Here is a 26,779-nt window from a genome sequence, read left to right on the forward strand (position 1 = left end):
CGCTGCACATAAGGACGGTTTCCCAAAATGACCCCTCATAATGAAACCATAAACGTATCCACGTCAAAAATTGTTAAAAGATTAACGATAAAATGACCCTTCACTCAAATCTTGAAAGTTTCTCAATTTCAAAGCGCAAAGGTTCATCATTTGAAAGCTTCTCTCATTTTGAAACGAATACCCAATTTTTTTGTGCGAAATTTTAGAAATTTTTTCCCTGAAATTGAGTTTCTCAAAATCAGTAAATCAGTTCCGGTACCAAGAAACTGTTCCTCCGTGACACAAGACTGTTTTCCCGAACACTTACGGTGTGCAAATCCTCGTTACATTCAGTCTCTTCAGTTTGCGTAGATCGATGAACTCCACTTTTAACCGAGTCCTCATCAATCTCCATTGATTCATCCGTTTGAACCCCTTCCTCAACCCCCTCCTTCCTTTCCTTCATGTCGACACCATCAAAACTCCCCTCACACACATGATTGCGGATCGTCTCCTCAAGTCCGCCGATTCTGTCGAGCATTCTCTGAGCAACAAGGACCTTCTTTTCAAGTTCCTGTTCACTTTTCCTCAGGTTTGAAGCATAGGAGAACTCAAGTTGAGTCCACGTGGCATCGACCTTCTGAAGAGTCTTGGCGAAAGCGATCTCTCTCGTTTCCAAATCCACAATTCTCCTTCGGAGTGAGCACTCAGAGGCAGCGAGTTGTTGAATTTGTTCATTATAATCCTTTCTCATCCTATTGCAGTCATTGCAATCAGCTTCTGGCCCCCTCTTCACTGATTCAGAGCATCCACTCCATTCCTTCCTCTGCGCTCTCATCGGAGAACAAATTTCCGAATCGTCAATCTCCTTCAAAGCATCGTAAAAGATTCTGCCACAAGGCGTCGACGCAGGGATATCCAAAGCTACTGTACTCGAGACGTCAGTCAATTCCTCAAAATTCTGAGGATTAATCACGCCCGCCATGGTCCCAACATCCGCCAGATTCCTCCCAGCGTCTTGAAGATTCCTCAGTTCGTTCTCCAACCAATAAACCCTCTCCGTAAGTTTATAATTTTCATCGAGCACATCCTCCTCCCTCTGCTTGGCAACTAACTGATCCTGTGATCTCGCAATCTCGTCCGCCTCATAGATCGCTAATCGTTCCTCCAGATCTTGAATGCGTTCTTTGCAAGAGGTCAACCGATCATCAGTCTCTAAACTCTCTAAAGGTACCTTGACCGCCCTCTCCTGTATTCTCTCCCGAAGTTCCTGAAGTCTCTGAACCTCTTGCAGCAGATCGCCAGAGGGGGTCTCAGTCTGTGTACCACAGGTGGCCCATTCCACCTGATCATCGTCATCCTCCTCGAAGATCCCGCTCTCCTGAAGGGACAGCGGGGGCTTCTGCACAGGTACCGGGGACAACGACTGGGTGTAAGAGTTGTAAGGTATAACAGTCGCTATCGCCCGTTGTTGCTTAGTGCTCTGGTCTTTGAAGAGTTGAATCGGCTCGGGTGATACAATGCCACTGTCAGCAGTATCAGGAGACTCTCTGGGGCCACCAGTCTCTTCCAACTCAAGCACACGAAATTCGAGTAGTTCGTTCTGCTCCCGCAGCTCTGAAATTTCAGCCTGTAAACACGACTCCCGCTCTTCCGTTTCTTTCAGCTTATCGCTGAGTACACGCCGGCTATTCTGACTTCCTCTCGTCTCCTGTAGCAGCGCCTGCTCCAGGTCGCGTACTTGGGTTTTGGCGTGGGACAACTCCTGCTGGGCCTCGAGGTACTTTGTCTGGAGCTCTTCGAATTCGAGGAGAAGTCCTTCGTACGTCTCACGAGACACGCCGGTCGACTGCCAGTGACCGCCCGGCTGCGGCGACAGCGAGGACGGGGCACTAGACAATGCGCTGTCCTCCTCTTCGTGCTCCTCTTCGTCGTCAACTTCTGCTACCGGCTCGAGCTCCAGCCATTGTTTGTAGAATTCCTCTTTCCGCTTTTTGTTTGAGAGCTGGTCCAATTTGCGCTCGCGCTCTTTCAGAGCTTGACGCAGGAATTCGATTATCTCTTGCTGCTCTATCGCTACCTCACGGAGGCGGTCCGCTTCGCTCACGTCGTAGTCAGCTTTGCATGAGTCCTGAAACATTGAGGATGTTTAACCTATCAAGTGGACAACGCAGTTATGAGAAAAAATTGAAAAGGAAATTGACTAAGGAAATCGTTCATGTTACAAATTATTTTTCTCAGACAATTAGAAGGATTATGGCTGAGGTTTCCGGTTTCAAAATAATGATTAAAGAAAATGTTCATGCAGACAGCCGTGGTAACAGTCGAATTTTGATTGGGCAACGTCGCATGAAACAGGTGAGTGGAAACAGCAGTCGACAACTTGATTAAATTTTTAGGCTTTTGATGAGTAAGAGATGTGCGTGAAATAATGCAGTATAGAATTTTATTCAATCTGTATTGGAAATCTGTTAACTTTCACGGGGAATTCTAGTCTAATTTTTCTCGATTCTTTTTGACAATTTCACAGCTCTTTTGCGCGATTTTTCGATAAATATTTCATAGAAAATTGGATAGATTTTGATTTCTTTGTATGATTTATCATTCCAAATTTTTTATTACATGGAAAATTTTACTGAGATGTTCGTGAAAAATGATTCAATTTGAAGGAAAAATTTCTGGAAGAATATTAATTTTTCCTACAGTTTGCTATAAATCCAGTAGTGCCATTTCGCGTAGGAAAAAATTACATAAAAAACCTATCGGATTGACTAAAAATTTTTATTGAAGTTTCTATTAAATGCCCAATGGAAAATATTCTATGCAGTAAAGCTGCGCAAATCTTCAAGAGAATCAGCCAAAAATGAATAGAATTGCCAACAGAAGTTCAATAGAAATCCTATAGAACTTTCCTTTCGATTTTTATAGTTATTTCTACGGATTTTTTTCGTGCGTGTTGTTATTCTTGGGGAATGATTCAACTCCAAATATAATCTGATTTAACTTCCATATGGATACATATCGATTGCGTAACAGAAGAACTTGCATCTCATCGTTTTTTCGAGAGAAAGAAACGTCATCTTTGGAAACAAAAATATTATGGGCGTATGTTATGTCATGTGACGTGAAGATAACATGGAAACTCCACTTTCATTTTTCGGCACCATCATCATAACTTCCCTATGATTCGAAAGTTACGTTCAATCAGCGAGTTATTAATGATTTGTTTTCAATCTTAAGTAGCCGTTCGGTAACGATTCAATTTCAAGAAGTCGACGCTCGATTTTATACGTATGATATATGTGTGTACCTATGTATGAATGGATGGAATTGAATCTTTTTCTTTCAAATATAGGTGTTGTTGAGCCCTATCAACCACCATTAATTAAAATTTAATTCATCGATTAGTTTTTTTGATTTTCGATTTTTTTCGAAAATCGGTTGTCCCACGATAACTAAAAAAATGTTCTGAATTGATTGAATGATGACTTAAAAAATTTGTTTGGATGTCCTTTTGACCGAGTCCGAAGATGAAGGCGATAGCGATAATCGTTATTTTGATTTATTTGAAAATTTGCAAAAATTTTCTATTTTTTGAAAATCAGAATTCCGGGGATATCTTTGAATGTCATGCTTCTAATGAATTCCATCATAGCTTAAAATGTTTGTTTCAATGCCATCAAGTCGAAGTTAAAAGATGATTACGATAGCTATATTGATTGATTTGATTTTTATGATGATTGTTGAAAATTTCGAATTTTTCATGAATTTCCCTGAAAGTGAGCTTTCTGATGGTTTCTTCAAACGTGATGTTTCAAATTCATTCAAGTATGTATGAATAAAATTTTTCTTTTAAGATTTTATCAAAGGGCTGACGCGAGAGATAGAACCGTAAAAAAGACAGTCGGTTGTATAGAAGAAAGGGATAATAAGAATAATGACGATGATAACATTCAACTGAGTTGAAAATCTGACAAAATTAGTTGACAAGAAATCTTATTCAATTTAATAAAATGAAATAAACAATGAATTATACATTATAGAAGAAGATGATGTGCATATTGCTAATTTATTAGCGAAAAAAAATTTTTTTTCTGGAGTTCCCTGAACTCAACATCTTAAACAGAATACTTACAGTAGTTCGATGTCGATTTATTTTATCCTCAATCGGAGGCCCCAACCGAATCTGGTGACCCCTTTCGCTCTCCCGTAGTTTCCTCATCTGCAACAAAAATCAAACAATAATTCTCTGAGCGCGCTAATTAATACAGACTTTGCGCAATAAGTGCAAAGAATTGGCGCAACACTTAACGAGGAAGTGATCTTTAAACGCTTATTATTTCTCTCCCCTGAAATAGCTGGAATATTCGTCGAGAAATTGCCAACAGGTTCAGACCAAATAATTTTTCAATCGGAAAATGTCACAAGTTCGATGCACACCTTTCTAAAAGTGTCAAAGGCGACAGCGAAAGTAATCGGTTGACGCTCAATATTTACAGTTGAGCTGTTGAAATTCCATATTATATTCAACGGACGTTCGCGGGAAGTTTATAGACCGGTCAGTCGTCACAGCTGATTAGTGAAAGTGGAGTTACCAATTTTCTTATAAGTTCCTATAATTAATGCATCAGTTATCGAACGTTATAATTAACGTGTCGTTATGAATTATTTATCCAGACGATTGGGAGATGTCCTCTAATAATTAACTGCTACACTGAGAGAAAACAAACATTATTTAGTGATAGTGACAGTGAATGCCAATTATATCCTTTGAGGTGGATTTAAACGCACAAAAAAATTATAAAAAAATATAGGGCTTTCACTGAGAAATTTTATTGGATTTCTGTTGAAGGTTCTATTGGTTTTTGGCCGATTCTATTGAAAAAGAAATGTTCTATGGAAAACATTCTGTAGGAGAATTCAATAGAATTCGATTTTTCTATTGGGTTGAGATATTTTTTATGAAAATTCTTCAGCTGAAATTTTCTAAGCTCTTTTGTTTGCTTGCGGAAAAAAGAGTGGAAAAACTTGGAAAAAATCGAGGAATTCCTATAGACAAAATTGTATAGAAAAAAAAACTAACAATTTTTCAATCGTTCCCTAAATATTGATTAAAAAAAAATTTTTCAACAAAAAAAATTTTTTTTTTCAAAATGTTTTATTCAACAACAGAGGATGCAATCAATCTCATGATGAAACTCGGTCCAGACGGCATTGAGAATAATATTTTAAATCACAATTGGATTCATTCAAACAATTTTTTTATAGTTATCGAATTCACTGCATTTTCACATGAAATTCTTTCGCATAAAATCTACGAAATCGATCTATGAAATTCTTTCTAGAATTTGGTTTCTCCAAACAATAAGAACATTTCATTTTTTCACGTGAAATTATACATTCACCCTGAAATATTATTGAACTGAAGAATTTTCACTTGAATAACTCGTTCGTAATATCTGAAAGTGCTACAATGAGCTGCCATAACAGTAGCGAAATGTCACAACAAATTAGAGAATCCACGGTAATGAGACTCGTTCACCATTTGTCAAAGGACTGTTCAAAAATTTCTAATAATTCACGAGAAAATGGGTGCTTCACCGCGTGACTGAAGTGCTGCTGACACGAGAAATATTGGCCTCGATGCACCACACTGAGAGAAATTTCACTGGTAATTTCAACTAGCAGGGAATTGTCAAAAAAATAATAGTTACGGTAACACTAACCATTGCAGTTTCAACTATTACATTAAAGTGAAAATTACCTCATAATGTGGATGACACTATTTGACATAGTGAATCGAACGATGAATCCTAGTTCAATCTACAAAGCTTATTGTTACAGTAAATATAATTTCTTTGACAATTCCCTTGTTGTTAAAATTACCATTGAAATTTCTCTCAGTGCAGTGGACCAGTGAAAAGCACGAATGATTATTTTTCTTCTCATTCATCTCGTGCTTTCACAAGATAGAAACTGCCCCAATTATCATCCACCGGCGAGCCCTTCTTTCACCTTTTTTTCTCGGTCTGTCGTTGGTGGAATTTTTCTACTCGTATAACTTTTTCATTTGCGCACGGCGAAAAACTAGACCGCTTACTCAACTCACGTAAGATACTTGATAAATAAATCATCACTTGAACTTTCTATCACTCAACGTGTGAGCGTAATCGAAACAGGAAAAATGTGCATTTGAAATTTCTCGAGCATAACGCAGTTAATTGGCGAAGAGTGCATGGAGAAAACGTGCACCTTGTGGACCACTTAGCGAGAGGAAGTACGAGAATTTCGGAAGTGTTGAAGCGTAATAACAGATTCAAGAGGAAATCCGAGGGCATTGACGGGGGAATTATATCCTTGCACTGATAGGAAAAATTATTTTTATTGAGATGTTTCTTACGGTGCATACCAGTTACTTCGTCTTGAGATACGTTTACTTGAATAAAATAAAATAGTCCTTGGCGCCGAGTCACATGTATTCACCACAAAAATGAAAAAGTTCTATTTTTTTAATCTCATATAATCTCCAGTCGAGAAATTTTCTACTTTCATGAATAGATAAAAAATTCGTTTCTGGGAGATGATTACATTGAGGAATGAATTGAATGTTGTTTTCGCGAATGAAGCCGATGTTTAAATGGAGCTTTCCGTACATCACATTGAACGAAATTTGTGATATCCAAGTTTGTGTTGAATTGCCGTAATCTGTGATTCTGTTATTGTAAACTAATGCGATTTTTTTAGTCAAGAAATATAAACTTCTTTCAACTCAACGACATCTTACTACAATCTCAAAGCTTTTTCCGCGTAACAATATTCATCCTGATTCGACATACGAAATGCTCACTTCAATTATCATTTACTTGGAACAACGTATGATCGTGTTGATTGAGATAACAACGTATTTGTCATGAGGATAATTTTGATTTTTGAGTAAACCAACGAATTTCTGGAGTTGGCAAACTTTTGGCTAGAAAGAAATCAAATACTCTCATTATTGCGACAAATAAAAGGAACTTCAGTTCTAGAGAAGTCCGATTTTTCCCAATCAAATGTATCTGAAGAAAAGATAACTGATATTCACTCTGAAATCATGTTTATTTGAAAATTAACAACCAAATGATAGTTAGTTCAAGTGAAATTCTCTTGATAAAATTAATTTTTTCTGCCAGTGTAGTCCATAGTATTTATATTTTTGCAGTGAACTTGTTGAAAATTTTTGTCAAATCATTGTTGCACAGAAATTTTAAGGCATTTCGTCATTAAAAATTCACCGCTGGATGAGAAAATTAATGGAAACTGGGAATTTCGATTCGATTATTTCCGGTCAGTTAAGAGACATCAGAATATTTTTCAAAAATATATTCTTGAATTTTCAGTGAATTGAGAATCTAGTGTTATTTAATACTGAATTTTATTATATATCTCGAGAAAAACTCCCAGCGCCACCATAATCACTTCATTATATATGGAAAATTCGATGAGAAAATGCTGATTAATTACCACTCATGCATTAGTAATCAGAGAGAACAGTTATAGGAAAATCATGCTTTTATGATATGTTATAACTCGCGCTCGTCATGAAGCAATCTTCAGAAAACGGGAATTTATAGTTACATGCCCTATTAGATAAGTTCATCTGAAATTCAAATAACATTACAATGATTTACAATGCCACATGGCATGTCCTCACGCCCATCTGTATTTCTATCATCATCTTCTATTTAATTATATTTAATTTTGAAATAGAGCTACACTTTGGAATAATTTTATTATAATATCCATATGTATCCCTAATGTTCTACACGATATAATATTTCTTTTCAACATTTTATAACAAAAAATATGACAATCAATAACAAAAAAATTTTCAACAATTTTTCGTACAAAGGAAAAAATTTACAAAAATTTATATTATTATTGTCTAGATTATTTATATGGAAATGATTTTTTTTTTTATGAATTTTGCTCATGAATTTTGCAGATTCGATTTCTTCAGATAGTTACAAATGATGCGAGGAGGGGGGGGGGGCGGGGGCGGGGAATTCATAAAAATATAATATAAGTAATGGAAATAATTGTGCCTTTAGCCAATAATGGAAACAATTATTTCATTTATTTATGTCTCGGCACCTGCGTTTTCAGCCTGACTCTCCTTTTTCTGTCGCCACCATTTATTTTTATTCTCCTAACTCGCCCTGCCACATTCGATATCTAGCCTTTCTCTTGTGACGTGGGAGAAAACCCATTTTTCCCTTCATCGAGTTGCCTTTCGACTTGAAACCTGCGGCGATAAGTTATCGGTCAGGGCTTCTGACGAGTTACCTTAGGACACTAGAAATATCTTCATTTTTTGTTTTCGTGGAGACGTTTTTCTCGAATTTTGTTCGTCGCTTTATGAAATTTCAAGAGATGCCGGTGAATTCCGGGAATTTTCATGAAATCATTTGAAAATCTGGAAATGTTTTCCTGGTGATTATCCACGCATGAAAATAAAAACAGAAATAGGGTCATATCCTTAAGGTGTTTCGTGTGAAGAGTCAAAATAATGAAAAAAAAAAATTGAAAATTCAAGGGAAAAATGTGGGAGTACGCTGCACCATTGAGAATTCTTGCACATTTTTTTAGATCTCGGTCTCAAGAAAAAAAAATGATGAAATCTGGGTGTTTTTGGAGCCCCTCCAGCTGTAACCTTCGAGGTTACCCCACTCTCAATTAGGGAAATTTCCATGGTACCCAATAAAATAATGAACTATTGAGGAAAAACTAGTGGGTCATAAATCAAATCTTTCTTGAGAACACGTGTAAGTTTCAGATTTTTTTCAGATTTCATAAGAAAATTATTTGAACAAATGATTCGGAAAATTATGAGTTTCGGAGCAATTACGCCCTCACGCGCAAGCGCGTGATTCGAATGTCAGTGAGCATCATGGGAAAGATATGGGTTGGACCATAGAACTGAGAGAGAGAAAACACTCGACAGGTTTACCAACTCGAGACGCATTTTAATATTATTTCAATAATTAGAAAAACATCCAATAAAAATTATTTAACACCCCTAGGTGATGAGAAAAAAATCAATCAATCTGATAAATAAAATCAATATTCAAAAAATGTTCGGACGCACACTTAAATATTTACTTGAAAATTGGAAAATTTCGTGCTCAGCGATTGAATCAGGGCTCGAGAACAATAAGACTCCCCTTCCGTTTCGCCCCCGCGGTGATCAACACACGAAACACTTTAAAACTTCGCATGATTGGTGTTTCATTTTCCAAAAATCATTTTCTCGAAAAATGTTCCAAAAAAGTACGCTTGGCCTATTCTACAAAGTCTGAATAGAATTTCCCCGCAAAAAATTGCCGAAACTACTTGGCTATCCTCAATAAGATTCGACTCCGCATGACTCGAATTGATTTGGTCTTGAGGTTGAACGTCTGCTCACTCCCGATAGTACTCTGCTTTTCCAGAGTCCAGAAAACTTTCAAGAATGTCCGATTGCTGAGAAAGTAGTCTCACGGTTTTTTTTCAAAGCATTAATAAAGCCATTTGTCATCATTAACACGAGCCAAAACCATTAAACAGCTTCTTTGTAAGGAAGCTGGTCTCGAGTTGCACCGTGAGAGTCCTTATCTTGCTCCAGGTTCTTGAGAAATAAATCACATCGCTTTTCCCATCGACCTTATCACTCTCCATACACATAATCATTTTTCGTTCTTCTCGAAACCTCTTTTTTGTTCGGTATTTCGTCGATTGGACAGTGAGTGTTCCCTCCGGAGAGTCTTCCCTTGCAACGATGCTGAGTCTTTCATAGCTCAAGCCTGTATCCTTCGTAATTGGGATAAATAGTAACAATAAAATTAAAATTTTGTGGACAAAATAGAAGTATTTTTGCGACGAGAGACACTAAAGTTCGATTTGTGGTGATAAAAACCGTGAAATTTCAAATTTCTCTGATTCAGTAGTGAAGTGGTCAAACGGTTTAAAATAGCCCTACCCTTCGACCGGGCTACGCTGTACTTTTGGATATTTTCAGTTGTCAAATTTTTCAACTAAATTGCATGGAAAACATTTGAAAAAATTCATACCCCGTCAGTATTATCTAAATTAAATTTCGCAAAATATTGATATTTTTTCAAACATTTCCCTCTCATAAATAAATAACAAAACTTGTTTGCAAAACGGTGGATTATTTTTTATGAGGTGTCCAGAAAATTCTTGATTTTTTCACATCTAATGAAAAAAATTCAGATTTTAATCTTTGATTACAGTGGAAATGTTGATTTTCACATANCACAACCGATTGTCTCTTTTACACTTCTATCTCTCCCCTCAGCCCTTCGATAAAATGTTGATGGAAAAATTTTANCCTTAAACATTTCTTCATTGAAAAACCAAAACGACAGTTAAATTGAGAAAAAAATTAGAATTCCAAATCTAATCGAGTTTTCTGCATTTTTTTTGCAGTTTTCTATAATCTTTGAATTTACCGTAAGGGTAGAGCTACTTTAATTCAATTCTATTCTAGCGCCAGTTCTCGATGAATATCTCAAATCGTAAAGGAGTTAGCAAAATTTTTCTAAATATCTTTTTTGCAAAGAAAAGTGAAGACTATCGAAAAAGATCTTACAAAAATTTCGCCATCTTAAATTCCGAGATATTCAACAAAAACTCAACTGGGAGCGAAGTCGAATTGAACCGATTGACCACTTCAATACCGAATTATTTGCCGCATTGAAATTCAATAAATACACTGAGAACATTTTCTAGAAAAATTCATGTGCTAACATCAGAAAATGTTGCTATATGCTACAACGGTGCACCTGCCGTTAAAACCCATTGCATAGAATTCCAGATACAGAATAAACTGTTCCAGGCCTGACAAAAAAGTTGTCAAGAAAAGGAAAAATAAGTGAAATTATTCCAAGTTTCAGGAAGTTGAACGACATTCCACCTAGCATCAAGTTTAATTTATATAATTTATAAAAAATCTCGAGAGGGCATTGTAATTCTGTTACTGTCTACACGTTGCATTTTTCACATGGTCTCTTGTTACAACTTCCTGCTCGCTCGATAGCTGTTCTCTCCGCTGAGAGAAAAAATTTGCTCTGTCGAAAAACTGCATGTTCCACATGAGAATATTTGATGGAGTAGAATGGATTTGCTCTAGAGAAATTAACCAGCTTAGGGGGGGGGGATCGCTCTTGTATTGCATATAGTACAGTTATTTTTTTTATAATTCATTGTTTATTTCATGTTATAAAATTGTATAAGATTTCTTTTCAACTAATTTTGTCAGATTTTCAACTTAGTTGAATGTTATCATCATCATTATTCTTATTATTCCTTTCTTCTACACAACCGATTGTCTCTTTTACACTTCTATCTCTCCCCTCAGCCCTTCGATAAAATGTTGATGGAAAAATTTTATTTATACATACTTGAATGAATTTCAAACACCACATTTGAAGAAACCATCAGAAAGCTCACTTTCAGGGAAATTCGTGAGAAATTCGAAATTTTCAACAATCATCATAAAAATCAAATCAACCAATACAGTAATCATCTTTTAACTTCGACTTGATGGCATTGAAACAAACATTTTAAGCTATGATTGAATTCACTTGAAGCATGATATTCAAAGATATCCCCAGAACTCTGATTTTCGAAAAATACAAAATTTTTGCAAATTTTCAAATAAATCAAAATAACGATTATTGCTATCGCCTTCATCTTCGAGCTCGGTCGAAAGGACATCTGAACAAATTTTTTAAAGCCATCATTCAGTCAATTCAGAACATTTTTTTAGTTATCGTGGGACAACCGATTTTCGAAAAAAATCGAAAAGTAAAAAAGCTAATCGATGAATTAAATTTTAACAATACCCACATTTGAAAAAAACGATTCAATTTAATCCATTCATCAGCGAGCAATTGGAGAAAAAGCTTGTTACACACAACGGAAGCAAAAAAATACTACATTAATATAAAAGCAATTTCCCACTTGTTTCCTCCTCACTGAAAAGGAAAAAACTCTAATTTTCGCAAACAATGAAGACATTTAACGCATGACAACTTATGCAAAGATCTGTCGAAGAAGGTGGAGAGAAATCGGGGATATGATTTCCGGTTCTTGAGAGAAATCTCCAGTCATCAAGCGTAATGGAAAAACTTCAAAAAAATTGGCCGTCACTTATTGAAATAAAAATCAATGTGAAAGTCCGAGGATTTTCCTGCAGCCCGAGTGCTTGTATTGCCGCTGACGGTCATGGGATCATTTCTATTTCGATGAAAAATCAACGTCACCCGACGTTTAAAGCCCAATGAAAATGTGTTGAATCGCCTGTAACGAAGATCGATCGTTCGAGGAAAACAAATACACAGCTGTGAGTTGAGGAAGTTGATGATTTTTTTTTCTCAATGAAAATGAGAGAGGCGTGGATGCATAGTGAGGGGTTTTATTAGCATTTTAACATGGGTTATAACTGGCCGTGCACCTGACCCGGCGCACAGGTTCGGTCCAAAGAAGAAAGCCAGTTCTCGCGTGGTTTAAAGAGACGTACAGTCAACTGTGTGTCAGGGGGCCAACGTAACGGTTCGGAGTCCCCCTCACCTGGGCTATCCTGTTTCTCCTCAATCGATCTTCATCCGCTTCAATCAACTCTTCACCATCACATTTGTGTGGGGCTGGACAATCACGAATTATAATGGTGATGACAATCGTTAATTCCACATTCAATTGGCTGACACCGAAACCCTGAGGATGAGAAAAATTGTGGGATTGCTGGAGGCAGTTGGGCGCTTGGAACAGGGTCACGACGCGGCCAACAATGAGCCATTTGTTTAACAATTTGACACTGCTACGCTGTTAACAATTTTCGTCTGATTTTTTCGTGTCAAATTCTGGAAGTTTTTATTGTTTAATTTTTAGCGGTTTTTGCCCTGAAATTTCAGGAAATGTTGACATCGAGAAATCAAATATTTCATTAATTTTTGGTTCAAATGATCTGAAAATGAATAGAATAATTGATTTTTTAGTTGAATTATTCCCGGAAAATTCAGAAAAATGAGGAAAATTCAGAGAAAAAATGAAAATTCATGTCATTTTTTCGTGTCAAATTCTGGAAATTTTTATTGTTTAATTTTTAGTGGTTTTTGCCCTGAAATTTCAGGAAACGTTGACATCGAGAAATCAAATATTTCATTAATTTTTGGTTCAAATGATCTGAAAATGAATAGAATAATTGATTTTTTAGTTAAATTATTCCCGGAAAATTCAGAAAAATCAGGAGAATTCAGGGAACACATGAAAATTCATGTCATTTTGGTTCTAAATATTCATGTTCCATTGAAAATTCAATCAAGTTGTGAAATTTCCATTTTACTCCGTCTTAAAACTCATGAATTAAACTGCCCACTTCAATTCTTAATTTTTTTCCAACAACAATCTAACGAAAGAAATCAAGACTGGATACAATAATTCGTTGTCAGCAATGTTCGTAACACATTCAGGTTAGAGACACTATTCCCATCACGCGTGGATTAATAATAACAGTAAGTGCCCCGCATTTTCTACTGGCGCTAGGACAGCTGAAAAATTTTGTCTTGCCATTGTTATCCCGTTAAGGACCGACAGATAATCGTGATTGAGGCCTCGATTTCCTTCTCTTTTCGAAGTCATCAATAGCCACTGTGTGCGAATGGCCCGTGCGTGCACAGTATCAAATAATTGAATCGATTATCCATGTACAACATATATTATATTTATAGTAGGCCGGAAGCCCGCGCGGATCTATCACCTCATTTACTTGTGGGCGGAGAGAAATATTCAGTAAAAATTACGGAACAATTCACGTAATCCACGATGGGGAATCGTTTTCTGGCAATTTTTATAGGAATGGAAGAGAAGAAATCTGACCAGACGGAAAATCTAAGAATTAATCAATTGCGCGCGCGATAGACATGAGAAAATTCGCAATTATGACGCGAAGAATAACGTGCGAGTTTGAAGAATTCAAAACTACCGCGTTTTCTATGCGACTTACTTCACTCGACTCATTGGCCAATCAGAATTGAGGCTTACTGATAAGGCAGTTTCGATACATTTCGATATAATTTTTTTTTGCCTCCTTGTCATATAAACTTTGAGGCCCCAAGTGGCATCGAAGTTATGATGATGTGTTGGTGCATCATTTTTTTAAACAAAAATAAATATCTCTGTTTACATCATATTTATTCTTAAACAAAAATAAATATCGATAGAAAACATCTTCACAAAACGTTCTCCTTTCAGAGATATTTTCTAATACATGAAATTGGCCTTTTACATATGGAAAATGAGTATCGCTCATAAGTTTCTCAATTTCTACTCGTGTTATTGTTTCAATTCTTTTATTTCTCTCAGAAAGCACCTGATGCATCAGTATCTCCACAGCAGTTCACAATTCTTTCCTGAAATCGTGACTCTCCACACGAAGATCTTTCTCTTTTTCTTCTAACCCAACCACTTCTCTTGTCCCACTTTTGCACCTTATCCCACAGACACGCGGTCCACAAGTAGAATAGCCTCGTGTTGTTTAATTCTCATTAAGCAGTATGAAAGCTGAATTTCATGGCACTTCATCGGCGTTGAATTGAAAAAAAAAATTCAATCTGTTGATAGAATGATTTCTCGATGATTATTCCGAGAAAATGATGCGATTACGACACACGTGAGTAGTTCCAGTTTCTTCTCAATCGATGCTCATGTCTCGTCTGCGATTATTTTTCCCTTTTTCAACTACTTACTCGGGTCTTCCATTCGTTTCACTCATTTACTCTCATCACGTCACGTTCCCTCCACAGAGTTTACATTCATACTTGTGTAATGCTGGGACGTGCAATCAGTCATTCACCTAAACGATTTATAATTGTGTCTTTGGATTGACGAATAATGGGGGGGTGGAAAAAAAATCTAGAAACCTTGAAATGTTGATTAAATATTTCTGGATGGTGAGAGGAATGTTGGGGTAGTGCAGTATAATTGGTCAAAATCAGAATTGAGGAAATTATTCGTGAAGTTCTGCAGAATTTTCTCCGCTCAAATTTTTCAAGTTTTTTCGTTCTGTTTTCCTGTTTTTTTCATCAAGACAATCAAACAAAAAACTTTGGATTTTTTTCAAAAATTCCAATTTAGAAATTTTCATTAAAATAAAATCAGGGTTGGATTTGTAATGCAGGAAGAGGTTGGAAGTTTTTTTTCTTCTTTTCATCAAGAAAATCAAACAAAGAAACTTAGAAAATTTTAGCGGAAGAAATTCTATGGAAAATATTTCGATAGAATAAGTTGTGTAGAAAAATCTAATTCTATTGACTTCTACTATAGAATATTTTCTGTTCAACATTTCAATAGAATCGGCCGAAAACTAATAGAAAGTTCAAAAGAAACCCAATAAAATGATCTATCGAATTCGCTAGGTTTTTCTATTAATTTTTTTCATGCGTGCAAATTGGAAATTTCAAGAGTCAATTTGAGACTCGAAAATCACTACTGAGACTCTTCAAATAAGGTTTTTTTTTCTGCAGGGAGAAAAACATTCAATAAAAATTATCAGAAAAAAACGTAAAAATTTCGTTTCGGAACGTAATCCGTGAGCGAAGTAAAATTCAGTAAAAAGTGTGAGTCGGAACTGAAATTCTACAAATCGCCACGTAAATTCTACGATTTATTCCGTAAAAATTATACACCGATCTGATGACTCATCGCTGTGGGGACAACAAGTCGTTCCGTAATTTTTCCCCAACGATTGAAAAATTTTAAGGAACGGAACGTAGAAATAACACAATAAGTCGGCAAGTTTCCGTAAGATTTTACTTCTTCGGGAAAAATTGCGTGACAATTTCGTACTTTGTTCGATGATGAACCTGAGAATTCACTGAACCTTTCAGATTTTTTCTCTTCCATTCCTCCAAAAATTTCCAGAAAACGATTCCCCATTGCGGATTACGTAAATTGCTCCGTAATTTTTACTGAATATTTCTCTCCGTGTGAATGAATGTCGCTCCCCTGAAATTTACAATCACAAAACGGAGCTGCTCGCAAGTTTCCTACTCTCAAATAAACTGACCCCAGAAAACTAGTTATTTTTCCTATCGTCTAGACATCCTACCTCCCATTCGTGAAAGATATCAAGTCAAACAACCGCTCATTTTGCTCTTTCCGCCTCTCAGTTTTTCCCATTCCACGTTTTTCCCTCCACTGCCCTGGAGTGGAGGCACCACCCGTCCCCCGTTTCCACATCTCTTCCCACGAGCTCTGCCTCCATTTTCTTCAGCTCTTAATAGTCATCCGAGAATTACACCGCGGACACGAGTAATGATTCACGTAATCCGAGTACTTTCGTCACTAGAATCAATTTACTTTCCTGTGGGATACGACGTACACCTATACGAAGTCAGGGGAACGAAGAGCTTGTGAATTGTAGATATCCAGGGATTGAAAACGGTTCTCGGTCACGCGCTCTCGCCCCGTTATCGTTGAGCGCATAATAAAACCCAAACACATATGTATATGTAGATGGAAAAAGAGAACAAGGGGAGAGAAAGGGGGCGAGGGAACACGTTGGACCAAAGGAGAAACTCGAGACGCCCGGATCGGAATTCGCAAGTACACGCTGGCTGCAATGCAGAACTTGAAACACTGAAACGGGACACTCGAGGGATAAGGAAAAATGAGGAAAAGAAATACATTCACTGGCGACTACTACATCCGCACCGCACCATTAAGTGCTTCGGGGTGATTTTTTTTCTTGCGATGATGACGTCAGTCGTACAGAAAACGAATTGTTTCTGTGCGACTGGCGGCCGCTCACTTTTCCCCGTCGGAATTGGTATTTCATGCTTCCCAACCCCGCGAAAGTGAAAATCACTGCAGAACAATTCTATCTGGACTGTCGGGATGGGGGGTTTATGCTCGTGGGGTTCGCCGGTCCGAGCCGACGGCGAGGACGCCATCTGCGCAAGAGTAAACAACTAGTTTTGGAATTATTTCGGGGATTCCCCGGAGGTGCACTGTTAGAAAGCAATTGATATTTCGTGAACCGTTGACTAGTAATTTTTAGGAGAATGAATTTGAATGATTTAAGTGCACTGATAGAATGATTCATTTATTCCAAACGAGATTCGTTAACTATTAACGAATGGTAGAGTTGAATATGACCAAATGAATATTCGTTGATAGTTAACGAATGGTTCACTTGAATGGCGAAAGTCAAGTCAAACAAGGCTCCTCAAATATACATTCGTTAACTATTAACGAATGAACATTTGGTGGGACCGAATAGACCCTAACCTCTAACCAAAATCCATTCGGTAACAATAACTAATCCGTTCTATCAGTGAGGGAATGATGGAATTTCAGATTTCACTGATTATTTCCCCCATCACCCTTTCGACCAATAGAATTGCGAATTATATTGATAATTTCCTCCCACCTTGGTTCTTCCAATCAGAGCGCAGTATTTGAGGTCACGTGACACCTTCACGTCGGTTTTATTTTGATAATTCACCAGGCTACTAGTGAATTTTCAAAATGATGATAGTTCCACAGTTGCCTGTCAATTGTTCTCTCTGATTTTGAGATTTTAATTTGTCAAAAAGGCTTGTGCGAGGTTGTGTTGATTTGATTCAAGATAAAGAGTCATTCAAAATGAGTCGATTTGGCCAGAATTCTTTACGAGAAATTGATAACAAGATTAACCATTTTTTTTTTACTTCTGTGAGATGGTCGTGTGAGGTGCCACGTGACCTCGACCACTGCACTCTGATTGGTCGAACCCAGGAGGAAGGAAATTCTCCTCCGAATACCCCTCGAGCTTCAAAATTCATCGGATATTTCCCTCAAGTTTCCCTGCGTATCAGCGATCGGCATGAGTTTTGCAGAAAAATCACTCGCGTTTCGCGCTCGTGATTTTTATCCTGCAAAACTCATCCCTCTCGTTGCTGCGCACCGAAGCTATCGGGAAGTATCCGATAATTTTGAAGCTCTCGGGGTATTACAACCGATAATTTCGCGTCGTCCGGTAATTTCCCGTTGGCAAGCAGAATAACCAAAAATTTTCGATTGTACCACGATGACACCGAATACCACAATTCTATTTATCGAAATGGTGATGCGGGAAATAATCCGCCGAACACCCCTCGAGCTTCAAAATGAATCGGAGTATTTCCCTCAAACTTCCCTGCATACAAACGAATGCATCAAGTTTCGCAGGAAAAATGAATAACTTTGAATTTTTCATCAATCACCTCCGTATTTTCAAAGTAACCCGGTTAATACCCGTAATTATTGAACAATGAGGAAAGAGTTACAAATTAGTTTTCCTAGAATCAATAATTTTCCCGAGAATTTTCTCCACTTTTCACTAATTAAAAAAAAACGAGATTTTTCCTCAAATTTTTTACGACGCCATGAAATTTGAAATGACTTCGGAGTAATCTATTCCAGAATAACTCCATCAAAACGAGAAACGAAAGGAATCCATCACCATTTTGTCCCATCCACCACCTAAAAGCCTTAACGATAACAAATAATCCATGCATAATGGTTTCATCTCGAGTAGAATTGGCCATAGTCACGGTAGATCACGAGAGAAAAGAAATAACTTGCATTGATAGAAGTCAATAGTTACTTGAATGTAGTTTCACTCTGTTATGGCGTGAAAACACGATCGCTTCAAGTACCTACTACCCCACATATGCCAGTCATTCCACCGAGCGCAGATTGCAGAATTAAATTGCGAGAAGTTTCCCCATTCCAGGCATAAAATGCACATATAAATATAAACACCACAGGGAACTATCATCGGGCATGTATGCCACTATGTGTGCGGAAACTACGGTTCACGGTACTTTGATTTCATACACCTCGGCTCCTCTCATTTTATCTCCATAAGCGCCGGACGTTGTACACGAGATGAATGGGTGGCAACGTTCGAGATAACATCGAAATTACTGGGGCAATTGTACTACACGGAATAAAAATATACTTGAACCAAGTATATTTTACACTCGAATGGGGGATGGGCGTTTCAATTCGAGGATGATTATTTCGCATCAGCCCGGGTTGTACCAAGCGCTCTCAAGTGTAATATGCGGGTCAGACACTGAGTGTGAGAATATAAGGGTCAAAAGTGGAGGTTAAAAAACGAGGGTCGGAATATTAGAGTCAAAAACTGAGGGCCTGAATGTAAAGGTGAAGGAATGAGGGTCAGAATGTTAGGGTTAAAAAAAGAGGGTCAGAATATTAGGATCAAAAAATTAGGGTCAGAATATAAAAGTAAAAAAAGTGGGTGCCAGGCGATGAAGGTCATGTAAAGGCTTAAAACGGTGATCAAGCATAATATATGACTTATATTTAGACCCTCATGGCCTGACATCCGCTTTTTTTACTTTTATATTCTGACCCTAATGTTTTGACCCTTATATTACACTTAAGAGGGCTTGCTACAACCCGGCCTGATACAAAACAATCATCTTCGAATTGAAATACACATCCCCCAATTGAGTATAAAATATACTTGCTTCAAGTAAATTTTATACTCAATTCAAGTTTTTTTTTTTTTTTTTTTTCCGTAGACTTTGAGTATAAATTGTGCATATACCCGGTGGCTTGGCGCAGTGGGTAAGTTCGTTGCCTCACATGCGAAAGGTTCCGAGTTCAAATCTCAGTCTTAAAGTCTTAAAGTCTTGATCATCATCGCAGTATACCCTAACCGGGTCGAAGCGATGTAAAATAACGATTAAAAAAAAAGTATAAATTGTGGAGTAGGGGAAAGAACTGGGTGCGTGGTAAACATCAGGTACACAGAAAAAAAACAAGACGAGTACTTTGAAAAAAAAATTAATCGGACCAGTAGTTTGGGAAATATTGAACAAAACTGTTTTTCAGAAAAATTTGCATATGTTTTAAGCCACTGTCGATCCTATTTAGATAATTAAGTAGTCTACTAATTTTATAATATAATCAATATAAACAATCCTTCGTCACGACTATTATTTTGAACTGTTCATTTTCTTAATTTCATTGTTCCACTTCATGTTCATTCAATTTAGTCCTGCAACTGCCCTTTGCTCTTGAGTCTGTATGAAAAAAAAATGAAATGAAACATTGACTACTCAAAATGTCCGAAACCATCGCCACCCATCCCTCACTTTTACTTTCACCTATCTAAAATTTCCCCCCAAAAACCAAAATAAACCATCAAATGCGCACCATTTCGCAAGAGCATTGATTGCCCTGAAAAATTCAAACCGTGGATTATCGTTGGGCGTTTCAATTTCTTATGGCATTGTCCCCCGGGCATGCACCGATACATTACATTTGGTGACGCGCCAGTAGTGAAAGGAGCATGAATAATAAACCTGTGAAATTCAAGATAAATAGATTGCAATATACCACCGGACTTTCCAGCACTGAACTAAAATTACTTGAACTTGCGATACATCACGATCAGTGTGTTCCGTATACCACTTTACCACGAAACTCTCCACCTGATTATTCAGTAGTCCCCTGTGACCTACTGCCGCCAGCAGTTGAACAGTGTCTGCCCCGAGGCAGCGGCCGCTGCACCATCGCAAAAATCTCCAGACAATAATTTCTTTTCCACTCGTACACACGTGTGTTATTTAAAAAAAAAAATTTCCACCTCTCTTTCTAACAAATATTCCCACTTTATTCTCGCAATGTGACATTCAGTGGGCAATAAATCTCTCGCACCCTAACGTTTCATTCTCTTCCGCTTTTACTTTGTCGAATGCCGACAATCCGTTATCCACCAGTGACAAAGAGGAGGATTATATTCACCTGTGTTATTTTTGATCCGGAGAAAATTATCCCGAATAAATAGAATGAAGAAATTCTGATGCAGCGGACATTCAGGTGTAATAAAATTTCCACAGATTAAACTGTATACGATAAGTACCGGGGAATGAAGCATTGGGGTTCATATGCCGGTTCAAATCCGTGAACATCATTCGTCGAGAGTGAATGTGTTCTGTCATGCGTTTTGAAATTCTTGGCGTATTTCGAACGCATTTTCTTCGAAAAACTTTTGACGATTATGGACCTAGCGTCGTTCAGAAAATTTAATTGATTATTGTAATTAATCTCTCGTTTTAATTATGTAATGATTAAGAAGTTGTCACTAAGTGCTAGAATATAAGGGTCCAAAATTGAAGGTTAAAAAATGAGGGTCAGAATATGAAAGTAAAAAAAAGTGGGTGTCAGGCAATGAGGGTCTAAATATAAGTCTTATATTATGCTTGATCACCGTTTTTAGCCCTTATATGACCCTCATTGCCTGACACTATAATGACTTAAAGAGAATTAAGAAAATGAACAGAATGAAGAGTGAAACATCAATGAATAATTTTTAATTTTCGATTAATTCTTTTTTTTTTTACTTTTTAAAATAATCTGATTAAAATCTGTAATTGTTGAAAAATGAGGAGAGGGTTATGAATTAATTTCTCAGAAAACTGAAAAAATTTCTTGAATTCTTCGGAAAATTCCAGTTTTTCAGATAACTGTAGCTCTTCAAAGATTTTTCTCGAATTATTTCGGAAACCGAAGAATTTTCATGAATTTTGTAGAGTTTAGAATTTATGTATGAAAATCTGAGAAGCAAGAATTGATCATTTGTGCGTATGATCAACATGAAAAAATTGAAATTTCGGAAGTGAAGAATAATTTGTGTTAAAAAAATTTAGAAATATCATGTTTTTTCGCATGATGAACAATTAGGCAATTTAGATATGTTTTGATATAAAGATAAACTTCACACATAAAAAAATGAAAAAGGTGACGCAGAAAAAAATTTTGCCATTTGAAGAATTTGAAAATACCGGGGATTTTTTCAGCGACTACTTCACGTGACTCATTGACCAATCAAAATTGAGAATTAGCGGTCAGGCAGTTTCGAGATATTTCGATATAAAACAACTTCACGTTTCTTTCATCTTTAGTAAATAGGATTATTGACAAAATTCGAAAATTAAAGAAACTTTATCTGTATTATGTGGAAAGTGCACTCTAAGAATTGAATTATTCATGTTTTCTTTCAATATTCGAAGACTCCTCGTGATAATGCAGGATTGTCACAATGCGACATTTTCATAAACCTATGTAATGAAAAAAAATCCATTAGTTTTAAGGCCACTGGCTGCATTGGCGCGCAGTGATGCATGTCTTGTCGGCTCCACTGGTCTCCGCCAGTTTATTTTATCCCCTCTGTAACGCTCCAGAAGATGTAAATGAGCCAGAGGATAGAAATATGTGTGGTAAACCATAGGAACTATAATATGAAGAGAGGATGCGTGAACCATTCTCGATCGCGTGGGAGAAAATTCTCTTCTCTCCTGACTCACGCGATATCACCTTCAGATTAACCCCACTGTCACACCCTGTGCCACCACCGAGGTTACATCCTCATTACTATTTTCAAGGTGGAACGGAGAATTTTCTGTTCGGAGGAATCAGGGAATTATTTTGTGAAAGAATCCAAATATTCTGGTCAAGTGTAGACTTTCGAGGATTTCTCTTTTGGAATCCGAATGTTTTTTGGGGATTAACAAATACTTCAGTCTATTTTCATATTTTTGAAATTTTTTTTTTTGAGTGTAATCGAAAGTAGAAATTCCCTCAGTTAGTGAAAATGATATTTGAAAAGATACATGAAACATGAATAATTCAATTTTTTATTACATGTTATACTATCAAACCAAATGATGTCAATCATTCGCCACAACCGCATAAAAAAGTATGTTAATAAAAATATTTAATATGGGCCAATTCCATATATTTTATCTATATTATATTTTCTAAACAATTTTTATTTTAATTTTTTTGTTTTTTTATTTAAAAAAAATTTTTTTTTTATTATGTTTATTTTATAATATATATTTTAAATATATTATATTTGATATATATTTAGAATACTTAGAATATATCAAATACATGGTTTATATATATTTTGTATATAAATTGGGCCAATTTAAGAAATTTTTTATATATTTTTCAAAATATAAATTTTTCCGTGTGCGAATTGCTCACGATTTTCGATGGCTCAAGCAATAATTGTTGTCTATCCATAATGCCCCCCAAATAAAAGGAACAGGACAATAAAGTCATCAGAATTTCATGCAAATATTCGGAGGATCTCCATACAAACGACAAGTGTCATTGATCTTTCGTGACAGAGCTCGAGTGTAAAAGGAGCGCATAATGGGCGCGCAATTAGTACTCGCATCGCCGATTATCGGTCCTTTTTAATACAGTAACCGCGATGATGTGTGACTCATGAAAAATAAAAGAATAAAGAGAAAACGTCTACACGAAGACGGCGCGCCTCCCGCATTGCCGGAGGACGAGAATAAGAAAATAATAAAAGGAAGCGAGAGACATCAATTCATTCGCGATTACTCATCGACACTATTATAAAGAAGAAACACGGATGCCGTGCGAGGAGTTTTGCTCGTTTTTTACGCGCGTGGGACGACGATATTGTGCATGCAATCAGGACGTTTGATTATTAATCAACGGTAGGTGGGAAAATCAGAGAACAAATGCTTAGATAACTGGTAAAGGGAGATTAAAAGACGCAGGAATAATTAAATGTACAACTGGGTCGATTTGGCGTGCTGGTGAAATATTTTCCCACGGGGCTGGGACTGACCGTGGCCGGTGCACGTTAATATATTGCGGGTGCAGTGAGATAGGTTTGAAAATAAATCGAACAGTCAGGTCCGGGAGTTTCTTTCATGAAGGCGCACAGCTTCAAAGTCACGTGCGTTCACGCCCTGGCTGGCATGCACAACACCATCATTCTCGTTCTCGTTATGTTTGACCTGTCTCGGGGTATTGATGATTCGAAACTTTAGCGCGGTGAACGTGCATCTTCGGTTAGAGGAGAAGCACTACAAAATTCGAAATTTTCCGAGAACATTTTCGGTAAGAGGCTTGGAAAATTTTTAGGAGTAACATTTTCACGGAAATTCGCAGGAATTTTTTCTTTGGGAATTCATAATTTTAGGGAACAATCTGGGGAAGTGCAAATTTGAGGTCGATTATTCCCGGAAATAATAAATGGGACGTTACTTGAATTTTCAGAGACACTTTAAATTCTATTGACTTTTTTCCCTTAAATCGAGTTCAAGGGCTTTTTCCGGAAAATTTTGCCACATTTTTTTTACATTTTTTTTCATTTTGAGAAATTTTGACATTAAAAATTCATAATTTTAGGGGAAAAATCTGTGGGAACTGTAAATTTCAGTTGAAATATTCCGGGGAAACTAATGAAAAATCAGGTAAATTCAGATAAATCTGGCCTTGAATTCCAGATTCCTCTGAATTTTCAGAGAAACTTGAAATTCCATTGACTTTTTTCCTTTGAATCGAATTTGAGGTTTTTTTCGGAAAATTTGGCCAAATCTTTTTTACAATTGTTTTTTATTTCGAGGAATTTTGACATTAAAAATTCATAATTTTGGGGGAAAAATCTGTGGGAATTGTCAATTTCAGTTTAAATATTCTGGGGAAATTAATGAAAAATCAGGCAAATTCAGATAAATCTGTCCTGGAATTGAAAAGATTCCTCCAAACTTTCAGGGAAATCCTTAAAAATTCGTGGAATTCCGAGAATTTTTAAGAAATTTCCTGGAAATGCAGTGATATTTGGCCGTGAATATTCTTTTTCACTTGAAAATTCACGTAAATTGTGGAATTTCCGACTACCTGTCACTCAAAAAATTGGAACTTGACTGGAATTTTCAGAGAAATTTGAAATTCCATTGACTTTTTCCCTTAAATCGAATTCAAAGTAGTTTTTCCGGAAAAGTCAGCTAAATTTTTTTACCAATAATATATTTTTTTCAATTTCAAGGAATTTTGTCATTGAAAATTCAGAATATCATGGAAAAATCCGTGGGAACTGTAAATGTCAGGTTAATTGTTACAGGATAATCAATGAAAAATCGAGACAATTGAGAGAAATCTCTCCTTGAATTCCAAATTCTTCCGAAAATCATGAAATTCCGAGAATTTTTACGGAATTTCCTGAAAATTCAAGAGAATTTGGCAGTAAATATTCATTTTCACTTAAAAATTCACGTAAATTATGAAATTTTCGTCTGCCTGCCGCTAAAAAATTTCGTCTTAAATTGAATTTTCAGAGAAACTGGAATCTGTATTGATTTGTTCCCATTCGAAATTCCTTTTTGTAAAAAAAAGAAAGCTTAAAAAATTTTTGTATAAATTCTAAAAAGTGATACATTTATTGAATTTCAATTATGTCAAATGAACACTTTTTTAAATATAAATAACTGATTTGTTGATCCAAATGAAGACTACTAGTAAGCAATGTGATAATTGTTCAGGTGGTGAAATGAAGAAATTAATTAAATTGTAATAATCCTTCAATTGTATCAAACAAACAGTTTTTATTGACATGAATATATAAATTTATCAATTTCCACTGTAAATGTTATCGGAATGAATATTCAAATTTCCGATGAAGAGTTTTATTTTTTTAAACTCGCCATTCCTCTCGGTGTATACCACATTTCTATTTAACTATTTAATATTTCTTTAAAATCTAGGTTTCCAACTCAACAGACAAATTGGAATTCCCACTCAAGTTTCTCTCGACCTGTTGAGATAATAATTTTGAGATTGAATCCTTCTTTCTCACACGCAATCCCCGTTATGAGCAAATATTCTCAAGGGGGTCGTCTGCTGTAAGAAGGTCAGTGACAAAGATTCGTTCATTTGTACACACTCTTGAAGATTTTTGGCTAAAAATTTCTGGAAGACTTCTTGGAAATTTTTATCAAGTGACAGTTCCACTGAAATTTCAACAAATTTGTCATTCAAAATTCACAGTTTGATGACAAAGTCAATGGAAACTGAACTCTGGGTGAATTATTCCGTGAAAATTCAGAGAAATCAGGAGGATTTAGGTGAATATATTCTGTTTTATTGAAATTTAAAGAAGTTTTGTCGTTCAGAATTCATAATTTTAGGGCAAATCCAATGAAAACTGTAAATTATAGCTCAATTTTTCTTCGAAAATCGGTAGAAATCAGGAGGATTAAAATAATTATATTCAGTTTTACTGAAATTCTAAGGATTTTGTTATTTAAATTCATAATTCGACGAATAAATCAATGAAAACTGAATTATTCCGTGAAAATTCAGACAAGTCAGGAAAATTCAGATGAATAAATTGTTTTATTGAATGTTGAAGGAGTTTTATCATTCAAAATTCACAATTTGATAAAAAAAATTCATGGAAACTGCGAATTTCAGTTGAATTATTCCATGAAAATTAATAGAAACCAGGAAAACTCATATAAATTTACCATTAAATTACTAAATAATTAAAAATTCACGTAAAAAATCGAAGTGAAAAAAGATTTCGCGTCTGCCGGCTGTGAAAAAATGTCAAAGTCCATTTTGAATTTCCAGTAAAATTTAGAATTGATAATTTTCTCCCCCTGAATTGAATTCAATGTCGCTCACTTGAAAGCCACCACCAAACTTCCCCTTCAATTTCCTTTTCTTCCAACACTCATCGTCCTCAATCGATGATTAACGATCGAAAACACCACATCAAAGTAATAAAATTATGTAAATCATTCGCTGATGATGCCTACCTCTTGCCATGCGAATCCCATCAGGTGGGCGTAGACTTTGACGGCACATATAACGTTAAAAAAATCCAAGATTCTCACACCTTATTTTCGTCCGAAAAAGGCGTTTACGATTG

The 26,779-nt window shown here is 36.2% G+C and overlaps 1 protein-coding gene across 3 annotated transcripts in view; it reads right to left on the reverse strand.

Moving 5' to 3' along the window:
• Positions 1–26,779, reverse strand: part of LOC107041260 (janus kinase and microtubule-interacting protein 3) — a 57,170-nt gene that overhangs the window by 5,183 nt on the left and 25,208 nt on the right. For all 3 annotated transcript variants that reach the window (XR_003783103.1, XM_015261728.1, XM_015261727.1), the window contains 2 exons: positions 4,115–4,201; positions 308–2,110 (listed from right to left, as the gene is read on the reverse strand). Coding sequence is in view for 2 of the 3 variants with exons in the window: in XM_015261728.1 (XP_015117214.1) it covers positions 308–2,110; positions 4,115–4,201 (1,890 nt within the window). In the remaining variant the exon portion in view is untranslated. The remainder of the gene's footprint in view (positions 1–307; positions 2,111–4,114; positions 4,202–26,779) is intronic.

Source organism: Diachasma alloeum, unplaced genomic scaffold (genome assembly GCF_001412515.2).
Source record: "Diachasma alloeum isolate Michigan unplaced genomic scaffold, Dall2.0 Dall_scaffold_00359, whole genome shotgun sequence".
NCBI classification, from domain to species: domain Eukaryota; kingdom Metazoa; phylum Arthropoda; class Insecta; order Hymenoptera; family Braconidae; genus Diachasma; species Diachasma alloeum.